The 16431-nt window shown below is 48.0% G+C and overlaps 1 protein-coding gene across 1 annotated transcript in view; it reads left to right on the top strand.

The window, feature by feature from the left end:
- Window positions 1–1087: 1087 nt before the first annotated feature.
- Galnt8 (polypeptide N-acetylgalactosaminyltransferase 8) overlaps window positions 1088–16431 on the top strand; it is a 41150-nt gene continuing 25806 nt past the window's right edge. Inside the window, exons 1-3 of the mRNA XM_057761712.1 lie at window positions 1088–1187; window positions 3463–3724; window positions 15430–15596. Of these exons, the coding sequence (XP_057617695.1) occupies window positions 1088–1187; window positions 3463–3724; window positions 15430–15596 (529 nt within the window). The remainder of the gene's footprint in view (window positions 1188–3462; window positions 3725–15429; window positions 15597–16431) is intronic.

The following is a 16431-nucleotide window of genomic DNA, read 5'->3' on the forward strand; positions in this document are numbered from 1 at the left end:
GGGGTTGGGCTTTGAACTTCCAAAAGACTCCAAAAGAATCAAGTGATTAGAAAGAACTATCAATGTGCCCACCCCAGCTGGTCCAAGAAATGAGAGGGACTGCGTGTTTTTTATTTGTTTTGATTAAAACTTGCAAATGGGAAGTGGCCAGGCTTCCCCATCCATTGAGAGCAGAGCGTGCAGGGCCCAGCACCAGACTGAGGATTTCATACTTCTGAGCTGGAGGACAGGTTTAGAAGCTGAATTTAACGCTAATTGGGTGAGTTGTCTAAAACATGGGAAGTGTGGGGTGTGGAGGCAGAGGAACTAAAGAAACTAGAATAGAACTCTAGAGACCAGAGTTGGACAGAGGACATACACACCGAAGCAGGATCATTCCCTGGCTCACCCCAGGGCCACCTCCAGCTCACTACACTTGCTTCCAGGAGTCACCTTCAGGGACACTTCTCCTGAAGTGCGCCGAACAAACATTCACTGCACACCTGCTGTGTTCTCTGCCCTGAAGTTATGTGTGAACAGGCTTCCCTTGTGGGCTCTTGCTGCTTCATGGGTTCCTTTCACATCCTCCTTCTCCTCTGGGACACTCCCACACACACACCAGACCAGCCCTTACTTGTGATTCCACAGGAAGAGACTGTGACAAACAGAACCTTAACCGGATAGAATGGTTCACTACCTAATCCTTGCACTCGATAAGCAGAACCCCAAAATCCAATGGAAGAAGGGCTTCCCCCAGGCAGTGATGCCAAGTGTATCCAAGTGATCTTGCAGTTTTTGGGTGGCTGCCCTGGTCCATTGCCCATGCCTGACACTCTATTTAGAGACAAGCCAGGCCTCTTGTGACATCTTTCCCAGTCAGAGAACATGAGGCTTAGCAGGTAGGGTGTCCCTTGTGAGGCTACCACCCACCTGAGACAGCCCGTCTGGTGGGCTCTGCTCCTGGGTTTGCCTGGTTAGCCACAGGCTTTGCCAGAAGGGAGCAAGGCTCCCCCAGCTCATGATGAGGTTCTGGAGGAGGAGCTGCTCCAAGGTGTTCTGTGCTGTAATCATTCTGGTAGCAGCCAACATTCTGCTGGTGTTTTACACCATGGGGACCATACACCATTTGATTGTGGACAGCCTCCACAAGGAGGGGCCTGCAGTGGTCCAGAGACCCTTGCACCTGGAGAAGGATGTGCACCACTCAAGTAAGTTCCACCCCACGGGGAGGGGAAATCTTAAGGTGTGCAGGCTGAAAGAGCTTTAGGAACATTGAGAATAAAGGGGAAAAATCAAGGGAGAGGCCAAGTCTTCAGTCTGACAATCACACCATTGGAACAAGAGACTCCACAGAGAAGGGAATTTCCCCAGGAAGCTCATACTGGGAGAGGGAAAGGGTGCCAACCAGAGTGGGGACTTGGGGAAAGATTTCCCGCAGTTTTAACAACTTGCTACATCATGGTTGCCTGATGAGACTGGAGCCCAGGCAGGAACAGGTTAGTGGTGGGTGAGAATGACGTCTTGACCAATTGGCAGCTTAGATGTGCATGTCTTTGGGCCTCTTCTTAAACTTTATCTGACTTCAGGACATAGAAAATGGATTGAGGGTGGGGGTTGGGGGAGGTTTCCCTAGATCGTTTTCCTTTGCTTCCCAACTTAGTTAAATTAAATAAGTCTCCCTTTTCTCCTTTCTACTTTTAATCGGCTCATTGAGGATCTGACTTGGGGCACAGGTTGTGATCCTAAAATCATACAATAGTGGAACTGTGGAGAGAGGAACCATCTAAGGCAAAATTCTTACTTCATTTTGCAGAATTCTCATCGTGAGTGTGTAGTGGATTTGTTAGAGAGACAGGGATTCAATATGGACATATCACATGAGACTCTGAACACGTAATGACAATGACAGGGTGAGGAGACAGGGCGGTGGCCCTTAAGGGCTGTGACTTTACATAGAAAGTAATATGAACCTCCACCCCAGTCCACCCCTTTTGTTGAGTCAATATCTTCCTCTATAGCGCACGGTGGCCTGGGATTCTCTGCGTAGCCCTGTCTGTCCTGGAACTTGCCATCTTCCTGCCTCAACCTCCTGAGTTATGGGATTATATGCACCACCACTCCTGGCTCACATACGCTCAAATTTAGCTTTTTTATTTAAAGTTCTAGGTAAGGTTTCACCATGCTTTGGGGTTGCTGTGATTCCCATTCCTCATGAAAGCCTCGCTTCTCTGAACTGCCAGTGTCTCGGCTTCCCGCATCTCAGAGTCAAGTGCCTGATCCTTTAAAGGAGCATTGACTGTGTAAACCTGGGTGGGGTACAGGCCTGGGGTGTACCAGTGTGAAGCCAGAGCTAAGCTTCTACACTCTATGGTAGACCCAAGGGATCAGTGTGTCTAGGGAAGGCCTGGGATCCTGCATTTTCCATGAGCACTTGCAGACAGTCTTATAGTCAAACTGAAAATGTAGGCCTGGTTTGTCCCTAGCTTCAAAGTTGCTAGTATATCAACCATGTGAGATGTGAAGGGCCGGGTGGTCGATGTGACACTTTAAAATAGTGTGATATCTGTGAAACAAATGAAGATTCTCATGCCTCCTGGCTCTACCCTCTCCTGACCCCGATATTCTGATTTGGTAGATTTAGGGGATATCTATATTAAAACACACACACAAACACAAAACAAAAAACCCACAACTGACATTTCTTACATGACTCTTAGGTCTCATTCTGAAAAACACTATCTTATTGAGTCATTTCTGAGATCAAAGTCAGTTCTGAAGGAGCCCTGGAGTGAGGAGTGGGTAGATTTTGATGGTGTTGAGCCCTGCACAGCTCTGACAAGGACTCTTTACCAATCATCTTCTCTGGGACGAGAGCTTGTAAAATCTTACATTTGAAGACTATGCCGATCAGCTTTCTATAGTGCAACAGGTTCCTGAGCCGATCTACTTCTTATAAAAAGAAAAAAAAATTATATGTGCGTAACACTTTGGAAGTTAGCTCCTGGCTAATTGGCAATACTGGTTGGCCCGGTTGCTTTAAGCTTGAGATGAAGCAGTAGACGTGGTGCTTGGGGGAGAAGGCAGATCACTGCATGGAAGAGAGAAGCAAAGACAACACTGGCCAGGTCTCCAGTGTCCCCTTTGAAGGGCAGGCCCCATACAATTGGAAGACTATTTATTTATTTTGGTTTTCGAGACAGGGTTTCTCTGTGTGACAGTCCTGGCTGTCCTGGAACTTGCTTTGTAGACCAGGCTGGCCTCGAAACTCACTGAGATCTGCCTGCCTCTGCCTCCCAACTGATTGGAAGACTCTTAAACTAAACCTATCTCTTAAAGTCTTCACCCAGACCCCAAGGCTCTTGCAGGAACAGTTGAGGGAGCAACTATCACAGAGAGAAAATGGTGCCGGTTGGACAGCAGTTTCCATCTTTCTAAGCGTCAGCTGAATTGTTTTAACGCCACTCCCATCCTCTTTATTGGCAGGAGAAAGTCTGAAGCTGAGTATGCAGCAACAAGGTCACGTGGGACGGGGAGCCGCTGAATTCCACCAAGGTTGGAAGGCACTGAAAGTCAGGTTGGCGCCCAAGAGGTTCTCCCTGCCCTCAATCTTCCAGCAATGGGGGAAGGGACTCTCGGAGGCTCAGCAGAAAGAGGCCCGGTACTTGTTCCTGGAGTTCGGCTACAACGCGTTCCTCAGCAACCGGCTGCCTTATAACCGAAGCATCCCTGACACCCGCCACTCCAGGTGCACTGGACCAGGGGTGGCTTGGCAGGACTTCAGTGTAGTTTGGTGATGAACTTTGGGAACCATGCAAGTGAAGGGGTAGGAAGATGGGTGAGAGGAGCAGAGAGAGAATTGTGCGGAAGGGGATGACCACACCATTTCCATTTTTTGTTTCCTTTTGTTGTTTTGAGATAAGTTCTTACCACATAACCCCGGCTGACCTCAAACTAGAACTCCTCTTGCCTCTGCTTTCTGAGTGTTGCGATTTCAGTGTGTCCTCCTACCATGCCTAGCTGGGTTCTTGTTTTGAATTTTGTGATGGCATATCAGAGAAGGTAATGGATGAATTCAAATGCTCTAGCTCCTAGAGAGAGGGAGCAGCACATAGGAAGGGATCCCAGTGAAGATCCTAGAACGGAGCAAGGACTTGAATGAGTCCCACCTCACTTAGCAGTGAGGCTTCCTGCTCTGGCTTTTCCTCAGTTCTCTGCTTGGATCCTGTTCCTTACTGAATCTCATATGTAGATTTTTTTTTCCTGGGTGCAGCAACTCCCTTCCTCCCCCCCACCCCCAGTTTTCCTCTCCTATGCTCTAGCTCTTTCTGACCTCCCCTTACACATACACGTTCATTTTACACACACACACACCAAAACAAAACATCAACAACAAACTTGTACAAAAACCATTCAAGCTTTTTTGTTTATTTTTGCTTTGTTGTTGTTGTTTGCTTATTTGCTGGCTTGCTTGCTTTGTTTCTTGAGGCAGGGTTTCTTGTTTTACAGTTTCAGCTGACTTGGAACCAACTCTTGTAGACCAGGTTTTGCCTCAAACTCATAGAGATCCATCTGCCTCTGCTTCTCGAGTGCTGGGATTAAAGGTGTGCGCCAACACCACCCAGTGCTTTTTGAGATATGGTCTTTGGTAGCCCAGGCTGGCCTCAGATTCTGTGTGGTTGAGGAGGACTTTGAACCTTTGATCTTCTTTGAACTTTGATCCTCTCATCTGTGTGCTAGGATTACAGGTATATACCATTATTCCTGGTACAGCTTTGTTGACAGATAAAAATGAATGGTTTCTATTCTAATTAATAAATGCAAGGAACTAGGTCTCATTATATAGTTGAGGTTGATCTCTGGCTTTTGGAGATCCCCTTACCACAGGCACGCTAGTAATACAGGTATGAGCCACTGTCCTGCCATGGTTCTTAGTATGTTCAGAGTTGTGCACAAGGCACACAGTCTTAAAACATTTTGATCATCTGATAAAGAAACCCTGTACTTTTCTTCATGGTTCATTTCACAATTTACAAGCTTCCTTGTCTCTATGAATTTACTTATTCTAGACTTTTCTTAGGATAGAATCATGTAGATGGGTTTGTGTCTGTGTGTATATTTGTGTGTGTATCTTTTTTCTTTTTTCTTTTTTTTTTTTTTTGGTTTTTCGAGACAGGGTTTCTCTGTGGCTTTGGAGCCTGTCCTGGAACTAGCTCTGTAGACCAGGCTGGTCTCGAACTCACAGAGATCTGCCTGCCTCTGCCTCCCGAGCGCTGGGATTAAAGGCGTGCGCCACCATCGCCCGGCTCTTTTTTCATTTTTTTTTAAATATTTATTTATTTATTATGTATACAATATTCTGTCTTGTGTGTATGCTTGAAGGCCAGAAGAGGGCACCAGATCCCATTACAGATGGTTGTGAGCCACCATGTGGTTGCTGGGAATTGAACTCAGGACCTTTGGAAGAGCAGGCAATGTTCTTAACCTCTGAGCCATCTCTCCAGCCCTCTTTTTTCATTTTTATAGTGTGTCTGAAGACTATTCATGTAGTAGTTGTTCTTCTCTTCTTCTGTTCTGTTCGTCTGTTCTGTTCGTCTTAGTCTTCTGTTCTTCGTCTTCTTCGCCGCGACCGGAGGGAAAGGAGGACGCAAGACACACCAAAACTCTGCACGCGAGGTTTATTGTGGCGTGCAGGAGAGAAGGGGTAAAAGAGAGAGAACAGACAGCGTTTCAGCCTTTTAAAGGGTCCCCCACGTGCGTGCGTCAAGCGCCACGTTCTGCGCCTGCGCAGCCTTTGCGTGGAACGCTAGGGGCTCCTGGGAAATGTAGTTCCCCAGGCGAGCCATGCTCAGGGGCCTTCTGGGGAATAAAATTCCCACCCTTTTTAATTTATTAAAAAATCTGGGGGGTTGAGAGTCTTAATGGGTAGGGAATAGGGGCGTAGCCCGGTCTCTCATAACTGCTTCCTGCTGACTTTGGGCGTCGAGGGGTCTGGGGAGTATTGATTGTCCTGGTGATGTCCTGTTGATCATGTCCTGTCTGCTGACGTTCTGAGGTAGCTGATTGAAGAAATTGCATCTGTCTGAGGGATCCGGGGAGTATCGATTGTCCTGGTGATGTCCTGTTGATCATGTCCTGTCCACTGATGTTCTGAGGTAGCTGATTGAAGGAATCGCATCTGTCTGGCTTTTGGGTAGCTGGGTAGTCGTTAAGGTGCTAGAAAACAAAAGTCACATTAGTAGAGAAGAAAAGAGGAGGTTTGGGAAATTAAAGAGGAGATTTTGGGAAATTAATGGGGAGATTTGGGGTGGGGGGCTTTAGGAGGTTTGGGGTTAAGAATGATAAAAAATTGAATGGTACTTATTCCATTAATGATCCGTTTGGGCCTGCTTCGTTCAGGTGGGTCGGAATGGCTTCTTGGAGCTTAAAGGAAATGTCTTAAAAGTAATAAATTCTTAACCATGTATGATGTTTTGGGCATTACCTTAACATCTGGGAGACACTGCTGCAGTCAGTGACGAACCTGTTGTGTCAAGGAACTTTGTTAAGAATTTGCTTACCACCTGAACCTTTGGCTCCGTGTCTGATGATGATTCCTGTACGACAGCTGAGTGGTTATTCAGAAATTTAGAAAAAGCGGAGAAAGGAAAATATGTTGGCACAAGAGGGTTGACTGAAAGATAGGACCTCTACTTTCCTTGGACTGGAGTCCTCTGGAACTTAAGAGAACAAGGTCCTGTCTGAGTTACTGTGTATAAGGGATTGTCTTGAGCTGGAGGAGTAAACGGTTTAAGATGTGACAGGTGAATCCAGTAAGGAATACTCAGATAGGACCTCTACTTTCCTTGGACTGGAGTCCTCTGGAACTTATTAAGTGAGACTCTTTTAGATCTGGAATAGGATTTGGGTGGGGTCTCCAGGGACCTAGAAGGAGAAAGGTGAGGTGAGGTTCTCCTATGCCTGGACCTGGAAGATTTACGTGGGACTTCCGGAGACCTACAACTGGAAGGTTTACGTGAGGTGTCATAGTGAGAAAGCTCAGGTGAGGGCTTTGTATGCTTGGAAGAAACTTTGGAAGAAGAAGGCTTAGGTGAGGTGTCACTTGACCGGGAAGAGCGGGAGGAGGTGGCTCTCCGAGACTGGGGGGGTGGAGGTACATCCGCGGGGTCCATGGCAGGAGCAGAGGGTTCCTGGAGGGATGGCATTGCTAAGAACATGTGGGCAGGTGAACAGTGAGTGGCAGCGGTGGGGTCAGTTTTAAGGGCCATGTAAAAGAACACCATTATATACATCATTTCTTTCCACTTAGCCGAACGGTGGCAATAGTTAGCTAGCTCCCGTAGAATATCGGGGTTGAAGGAGCCATGAGGAGGCCATTTGAAATTTCCATGTAATGAATATTTTGGCCATGTTTTTGAGCAGAGACGGATGAGTGTAGATAACTTAATGGAAGGAATTAGGGCGTGAGGCTGAAGAGCTTCCAAAAGCTGTCCCAGGGGAGAGGATGGGGGAACTGTTTTTGAAGGCTTAGCACCCATGGCTATAACCGTGAAAATATCCGCAGAAGGCACCCGAAGGTGCCACGAACACAGCGGCTCTGGACACAGGCGTCCAAGTGACCAGAGGGCCGTGCTATAGGCTAACTGACCTGATCCTAGTCTCCGACGGGAAAATGGGGGGTCCCAGCTAGGAGGGGACAGTTAAGCCTGAAGGCCGCCCGTTGCAGCCGAAGCGCTTGCACCGTAGCAAGCCCGTACGTAAAGAGGACAGAAAAAGAGCCGAAAGGAGAGGAGGAAGGAGAACCAGAAGCACCAAACTTCTGGGCGCGGATAAAACAGGTCTAGCTGAGGGTGGAAGGCCGGGGGAGGGGGGGGTTAGCAACCGTACCCAGGACACGCCAGAGAAAGCACGGGTTCAGCCGAAGGTGGAAGGCGGGGGGTGGGGGGGACACGCCAGAGAAAGCACAGGTCCAGCCGGACAATCTCCGGGTGAGAGGGGCAGTTCAGCTAGCTGAAAGGGAAAACTCACGATTGAGCTGGTGGTGGTCATGGGGCCGCAGATGGACTACGTGGGTCTCGTTGTGGAGCAGTCCTCGGTCCTGACCGTGCCCCGGAGCGAGGATGGAGCTCTGGGCAAAGCCGAAGCTCTGGCCCTGAGTGGAGATCCGGGGCGAGCGGGTCTCCCGGGTTTCGGCACCAATGTTCTTCTCTTCTTCTGTTCTCTTCGTCTGTTCTTTGTCTTCTTTGTGTTCGTCTTCTTTGCCGCGACCGGAGGGAAAGGAGGATGCAAGACACAACAAAACTCGGCACGCGAGGTTTATTGTGGCATGCAGGAGAGAAGGGGTAAAAGAGAGAGAACAGACAGCGTTTCAGCCTTTTAAAGGGTCCCCCATGTGCGTGCGTCAAGCGCCACGTTCTGCGCCTGCGCAGCCTTTGCGTGGAACGCTAGGGGCTCCTGGGAAATGTAGTTCCCCAGGCGAGCCACGCTCAGGGGCCTTCTGGGGAATAACAGTAGTTAACACCAATATTTTCTCTTTATATTGATATGTGGCATTTTATTCTAAGCCATTAGCTGATGACTGTTCCGTTGTTTCCAGGTCTGGGCTACTGTCAATGATATTGTTGTGTTTTGTTTTGTTTTTAGTGAGGTAGAGTTGGGGTTTTATACAGAAATGCTAATATACAACCACGAAAGTAGGGAGAGAGGTGCTCAGGAGGAAGTGAGACACGCCCAGAGCATGGGTCTGGGCATCGCCAAGAAGGACTGTTTCATGCAAGTTTGTATGAGAACAAACCAATGTCTTCATTTAATGGATGCTTGTAGTAATGGATGCTTATTGCTGGGTCATATGTAACTCCATAGCTAACCTTTTGAGAGCCTACCTGACTATTTCCTAAAAGGTTTGCATAATTAGTTTATTTTCTCTCCAATTTTTGTGTTGCTTATTTCTTTGTTTTTTGTTGCTTGCTTTTGTTGCTTGTTTCTTTGTTTTTGAGGGGAGATCAGGAATTCAAGGAGTTTGAGGTCTGGTCTACAAAGTTCTCTGCCTCACAAGTGCTGGGATCACAGGGACTGATCGCCCTACCTGGCAGAAGCCAGGTCTGGTGTTGTGGTTGAACCCCTGGTCTTGTGAATGTAAGCAAGCATGCCACCTCTGAAGTGCAACCCTAGCTCCAAGAATCTTGGTTTGGCTGCATATTCTCCAGCACATGTTACTGTTACTCACTCTCTCTTTCTCTGTGTGTGTGTGTTTGTGCGTGTGTGTTCATGTGATCAGTTAACCTATTGGTTGTAAGATGGGATCTCAATTGTGTTGTATTTATTTATTTAAAAACTTGAGACTTAATGATGAACACCTTTTCTGTTCTTATTATCCATTTGCATGTCTTTTTTTTCTTTTAGAAGATCTATTTGGACACATTCTTTTTATTATTGAATTGCAGCTTCCTTCCTTCTTTTCCTTTCCTCCCTCGCTTCCTTCCCTGAGCTCGTTTCCAGGACTGAATAAAAAGGGGGAGAAAGCCAGCAGTGCCAGTAGCCCCCCTCCCCGCCCTACTTCCTGATCTGGGACCTGTGGGAGTCCCAGTCACCCTGCTGTTGTGCCTTCCCTGCCATGACAGACAGTACCCTCTTGAACCCTCCTCCCTTAAGTTGCCTCTTTCTTTGTCACATCAGTGGGAACGTTCTTAATACAATCGGAGACTACACAACTGTGGCTGTTTAAAGAGGAATTGACAGTCACTTTCGTTTTCCTTTTAATTAACTGTGGATTGAGGTTTCCTTCCGGAGTGACAGAATGCTGAAACATCTTTCCCCTCTAACAAACCAACCAGGCAACATTTTCAGAAACCGTCTCAAGGATACACAGCAAATGGGGAATCATCCTGGCAAGAACATTTTCTAAGTCTCAACAAGTCTCAGTGGGAGTCCATGGCATCTGAGCCACTGTGTGCTCCTTCTACCCCACCCCCAGTTCTGGAGAATGATATTCTATGCCAAGTCTCTACTCTGAGTAGGAATGGTCGAGGGGGCTCTCACCACAGCTGGCTCACCCATATGGCTGTGGTTTCATCCGCGGGAAGGGTGAGCCAACTAAAAACACATCACACTTTCCCGTCCCCATCATGAGATGTGCGTCCTCTACCTATGGAGGTGGCTGAAGCAGCGACTCCCCCTCTCCTCAGCTCCACCTCATCCTCTATCTACTGACATCCTCCACCTCACACCCACTCTGAGGGTAGAGTTTCAACCCCACTGCACCAGACTAAGAATGCTGGGTTCCAGTTGTTCCTTCCCCAGCTGGCTTACACAGACAAAGTTCTATTCTGGAATGCTAAGGTCGGGAAGCCCAGTGGCTGCTGCCTGTCGCCTTCCTGCCCTTTTTGTCTGCCTGCAGACCAGTGTGTCACCCTGGCTTAGAGCAGGAAGCTGCACTCTGCACCCCCGGCCCCCGAGGACTGATGCAGAAGCTCTGTCCAGGATGGAATTTGGGGTGAAAACCTTCCATGCTCTTTTTAAGGAACGGGCCTTATTTGGAATAGTTTTTAGGTCAGGGTCTCTCTATGTAGCTCTGACTGTCCTCGAACTCACAGAGATCCTCTTGTCTTTGCTTTCTTAGTACTGATTAAAGGTGTACACCACCATGCCTGGCTAACCATGCATTCTTGGTGGAGAATATTTAAGAGGAAGCTCATAGCTCGTTATAGGGAGGGTGGAAACATTCAGAAATCTAACAGAAACTGTGAAGACACAGCCAAGAAGAGCCCCCTAGGATCACCCTGCCTGGGTGGACTAAATGCGCCTGTGTCTTAGCACTGGGCTGGACCCCCCCCCCCAGGAACAATCAGATGAGCATGAGAGAGAAGCTGATCACCATTCCTCAGCCTGCACACAGATCCATCAAAGGGCAACTGAAGCCTGCTGTCACTCAGGCCCCCCAACTTCTGAACAGTGTAAACACTAAGCCACACTGATTCAGGTCAACTTCTAGGGTGTCAGACTTAAGAATAAAAATCATATGTCATATTTTCTTCAGACTGTACTTTTAAAATCTTTATACTCACCCCTTCAACCTCCACGTTCCTAAGTCATGTGCCCCTTAACAATAGGCTGAGTTCAGGGGAATATAATATTAGGTCATTTTTGTCACAGTACAAACATTATAGCATGTGTTTCCATAAACGGAGACAGCTGAGACATCATTGGGCAACGTAACGTTATAGGAGCCATGTTTGTATATGTGGTCTGTCATAGACGGAAACACTGTCACGTGGTGTATTGTCTTATATGAGAGAAATGGAAGCATGCTGGTAAAGAAGCTTGTTCAAGGGCTGGAGAGCTGGGTCAGCAGTCAAGAGTACTTGCTGCTCTTGCAAAGGACCGAGATTTTGGTCTCAGCACCTACACTGAGGCTCACAACCATCTGTAACTCTACTTCCAGAGGATCTGATGCCCTCTTCTGGCCTCCACAGTCACTGCATGCACATAGTACACATACATGTATGTAAGCACACATCCACACACATAAAAATAAATAATTAAAAAGAAGATTGTTTAAGAATGTTCCCCCAATTATTGTTCATAATTGTCCCAAAGTAAAAATACCCTAAATATCTTCAATACCCATCTGTTGGCAAATGGATAAGATCTAGCAGATAGTGCTAGAACTCTTTGATATGATGTTATTTGACCACAAAGGAAAGCTATTGGTACCTGCTGCAATGCTGATGGAAATAATATGCTCAGTAGAATACATAACTTATTTTTACTCACACGAAAGCCCCAGGGCAGGTAAATCTATAAAAATGGAAATTCAATCAGTGTATGTCTATGGCTGAGGGGACATTGGACAGATGGATTGGGGAGAAATAGCAAATAACTGGCAAGGCTTTAGGCTTTCTTTATACATGAGAAAGCCTTCTAAAACTAGAGGCTGGAGAGATGGTGTGTTCACTGAAACTGCTTGCTTCTCGAACGCGGGACCTGAGTCCCAAGAGCCAGCGCACCTGTCACCAGTGCTGGCAGCAGGTGGATGCGGTGGGGTTTCCATGGCCATCTGGCTTAGCCGGATTGAAAAGATTCATGATCAGTGACAATTCCTGTATCAGAGAAATAAGGTTGAAAGCAATTGGGGAAGACATTTGATATTGACCTCTGACCTCCACGTACATCCTCCCCTTAAAATTAATGCTAATCACCATTCCACTCTGTCGCAACCCCCCTTGTCCAGCAAGGATGACGCGACCACCAGAGCTCTTCTCACTGCAGTTTATTCCAGGACTTTATTCACAGCAATCTTTTCCCTTCTCTCTTCCTCTCTCTCTTCCTCTCTCCCCCGGGCCAACCTCTCCCAGCCCTTAAGTAGGCCTGGGCCGCCAACCTCAGATTGCCAGGTGGGCACTGCCCATAGGTTCACGCATATGCAAGCAGCTGACAGTCATTGCATGATAATAGCATAAGTCAGGCTTTAGCCATAGGAGTTGATTATCACAGAGAGCACTCGCTTTCGGGATCGCGGAGGGCGGGAGCCAGCACCATCAGGTGCGACTCCACGCAGCTCTCTACATTGCCATCAGGTGTGGCTTCATGCAGCTCGCTACAGTTCCCCCTTTTTGTTTTGTAAAGCTACAGGCAAGAGTAGAGGTCTGATCTCTGTTAAAAATGGAACATGTGCTAGTGTCCGTCCAGGTGTCATCCACCCAGCGAACACTAGACCTGTCCGGTGTCTTTTTACAGAGGTGGGAGCTGGACACCAACCCACATGCAATCAGACTTGCTCTTCTTGAGGTTGATGCTTACCTCAAGTGCAGTGCACAAGCCTCGCATCCTGTGCTCACTTCTATCTCTTTTAAGATAGATAGCCAAACTTGGGGAGACTGTCCTGCTTCAATGACCGTGAAGGCCTGAATGATCATAACTGCATTGCAATGCTGTGAAACCCTTACGTGACAGATGCACCACAGGCATACCAGGGAGGCAAGCACCATTAAGCCTGTTAGGGCTCCTACTCCCGCCCACTCCTTCAGATGATCCATGGAGTGATCCAGGAGGATAGTCCTGCCAGGCTGGTATCCATGCGTGTGGAATCTGCAGTCGCAATCGTCATCCGCAGCTTTTCCAGTTGTTTTTGAATTCACCAGACCAATTACCTAAAAGATATCTAGACAATTCTTTAGACAGATTAGCTGCATGGGTTAATTTTTTTTTTTTTTTTTGGTTTTTCGAGACAGGGTTTCTCTGTGGCTTTGGAGCCTGTCCTGGAACTAGCTCTTGTAGACCAGGCTGGTCTCGAACTCACAGAGATTCACCTGCCTCTGCCTCCCGAGTGCTGGGATTAAAGGCGGGGTTAATCTTTCATACTGAATGCTGGTCACACACAGCCCTGGATGGATAGAAATGTCTGACAGACTAGGGTATGGACTTGCCTCTCTTAACATACCCCAGCTGCCATACCCCCGTGGCACATTCATTGTCAGCTGAGTGCATGGAAGACACCTTCTCCCTCGTGCACCTCTTTGGCTTCCCTAGCAGCTCAGCTGATCCTGCTTCTGCTAAGTGACCATATGCTGCATTCTTGGCACTGCTGTGGCATCTGCCAGGCTAGGTACCGACTGCTAAGACAATGTGCCTTCCACCACAGCCACCTAGCAAAGCTCTGCTCCAGCTACCTTTCTGCCCCAGCTGCATTCGTTCTGGGTCCAGACTGGTGCATGGAGTGGAGCAGAACTCGGGAAAGCAGGCTTGCTGCTCTGCAACCATTGAAGGGGCCCCACTTACACCATGTTTTAGGGAATTTGGGCGTTGTCAGTCTGTCTGGCTACTTCCTGCTGAGCGGGGACGTTGCATTCTTACTGCCATTTTCAGCTTCGCTCCGACGCAGGTCACGGCAGCAACTGGGGAGAGGCGGAGACTCTACCTCCCCACCCAGCTGGAAGGTGGAGGCGTGGCAGCGCAGAACAGCCCTGGTTGTGCTGCGCTTCTATGCCCCAAGGCACATGCTGGGAGTGACCTAGCGTTCTGGCCTTGTGGGTCCTCAAGGCAGGTCCTGGGTGTTTGCAGCTTCGCAGACCCTCAGCGCTGCTTGGCCTTGGAGCCGCCTGGAGCTCCTTGGCCTTGGAGCTGCTGCTGCTCACACTCCACTGCAAACTCAGGAGGTCTCGGTAATTCAAACCACATGAATCTAACTCCCTTCCTTAGCGTACCTTGTTCCACAGCAAAATTCAGATCTCTACCAAGCTTGTCCCAGGATGACACATTAAGATTGCCAGAGACGGCAAACCAAGGAGCAATTGTGTCACATTCAGTCAAAAACTTTTCCAATGTGCTCCTTAACAGCTCGTTAAGAGCCAGAAAAATCAGGTGTGATGTTGAAGCGCCCATTCTAAAATCCCATTCTTTTATTTTCATTTTAAACCGTCCACTTTGGTTGTGGTTCTCACTTTGATCCGTCTGCTATAGTCGCAGCCCTATTTCCCCCACTCTACCTTCTACTGGCGAGAGCGGAAAACCCGCTTTTTTTGCGGATCCCCAGTCTTTACCTGAGGATTATCCGGTGCACCCCCTGACTGCAGCAAATTCTGGGCTCCACGGAGAGAGGTTTGGAGGATCCCCGTACGCAGCACCACTTGTCCCCGTACGGGCCACCAACTGTCGCAACCCCCCTTGTCCAGCAAGGATGACGCGACCACCAGAGCTCTTCTCACTGCAGTTTATTCCAGGACTTTATTCACAGCAATCTTTTCCCTTCTCTCTTCCTCTCTCTCTTCCTCTCTCCCCCGGGCCAACCTCTCCCAGCCCTTAAGTAGGCCTGGGCCGCCAACCTCAGATTGCCAGGTGGGCACTGCCCATAGGTTCACGCATATGCAAGCAGCTGACAGTCATTGCATGATAATAGCATAAGTCAGGCTTTAGCCATAGGAGTTGATTATCACAGAGAGCACTCGCTTTCGGGATCGCGGAGGGCGGGAGCCAGCACCATCAGGTGCGACTCCACGCAGCTCTCTACATTGCCATCAGGTGTGGCTTCATGCAGCTCGCTACACCACTCTGTGACTGACAAAGTTAGGGGATCCCATGCTTTTGAATAAGAGAATTCTATTACTGTACACTATTTCTCAATAGTCATGTTTTTAAAATGAGGGCTTGATCAATAGAGACACACACATAGTGGCACATAGGACTAAACTCTAAGCATCATCTATGCAACATGTCTGTAGATGAATGAAAGGGAGATGGGTTGCTTCTGGGTAAGCAAAAGAATTTTGAACAAATAGATTTAAAGAAAGACCCTTTTTGTTTCTTAGACAAAGACCTGAGATTTTCCTTCGCCCACTGAGTTTGAGGTTTAGTGAGTTTATTAATAGGATACCATATGCACTGAGGAGGAAGCCTGGACCGCAATGTTTAAATAATTAAAGAACAATGTGTTACAAAAAAATGAATGATGTCTTACAGGTGTCTTCAGAAGACATACCCTGCCCAGCTCCCATCCCTCAGCGTCATCCTCATATTCATGGATGAAGCTCTGTCCGTCATCCAGAGGGCTGTCACTAGCATCATCAGCCAGACCCCTCCTCGGCTGCTGAAGGAGATCATCCTGGTGGATGACTTTAGCTCCCATGGTGAGCATCCAGAGGGAAGGCTAAGCAAGCACGTTTGTCATTGGAAATAGGTTGTCACTTGGGAGTTTGGGACATGGTGAGTGTCTCCCAGAGGGGAAGTAAAGGCTAATTTAGTGAGGGTCTATATGTGATGAAAACATTTACATTTTATGACGCCGGGAGTACAGCTCATCATCTCAAATGCACAAGTAAGACACAATGACACAGGAAAAGTACAGGGGGTCCCAACTGTGTGCCAGGCCATTGTGGATTTGGGGTCAGGTGCAGAACCACGTGACTCCAAAATCACCTATGCCCTGAGCATGCTCTATGAAGGAGACCTAAGGGTTGAGGTGCGTGAGATGCCAAGAAGGGATTCAGAACCTCCCTTTGTAAGACAAGGAGAAAATTTCTCAGGTAAGGAAGCTTGGAGGAGAGAAAGTTTAGGGACCTGGGATTACTCACAGTGGCAGCAAGTCTTGTCCCCTGGCCACCCAGCCCCAGGTCTAGCCTACATACATAGGCCACATGGAGGAAGGGGCAGATTGTAGCCCTGATCACTTGTTTCACTTGGGTTTTTTTTTTTTTTTTTTTTGAGACATGGCTTCATGTAACCCAGGCTGGTCTAAAGCTCACTGTCCAGTCAAGGGGTGACGTTGGTCACCCTGTTTTCACTGCCCAATTGCTGGGATGACAGACATGTGCCACCAGCTTCCAGTTCATGCAACAATGAGGATGGAATCTATGGTTACATGCTAGGCAACTGTGAAGGTGTAGCTTAGGTTGCCTTCCTGCCCGTTCTTTCTCTCCAGCTTTGTTACTGGGGTGCACTACCACGGTGGGTCTGAGTCTTTGC

Source organism: Chionomys nivalis, chromosome 1 (assembly GCF_950005125.1).
Source record: "Chionomys nivalis chromosome 1, mChiNiv1.1, whole genome shotgun sequence".
Classification (NCBI taxonomy): Eukaryota; Metazoa; Chordata; class Mammalia; order Rodentia; family Cricetidae; genus Chionomys; species Chionomys nivalis.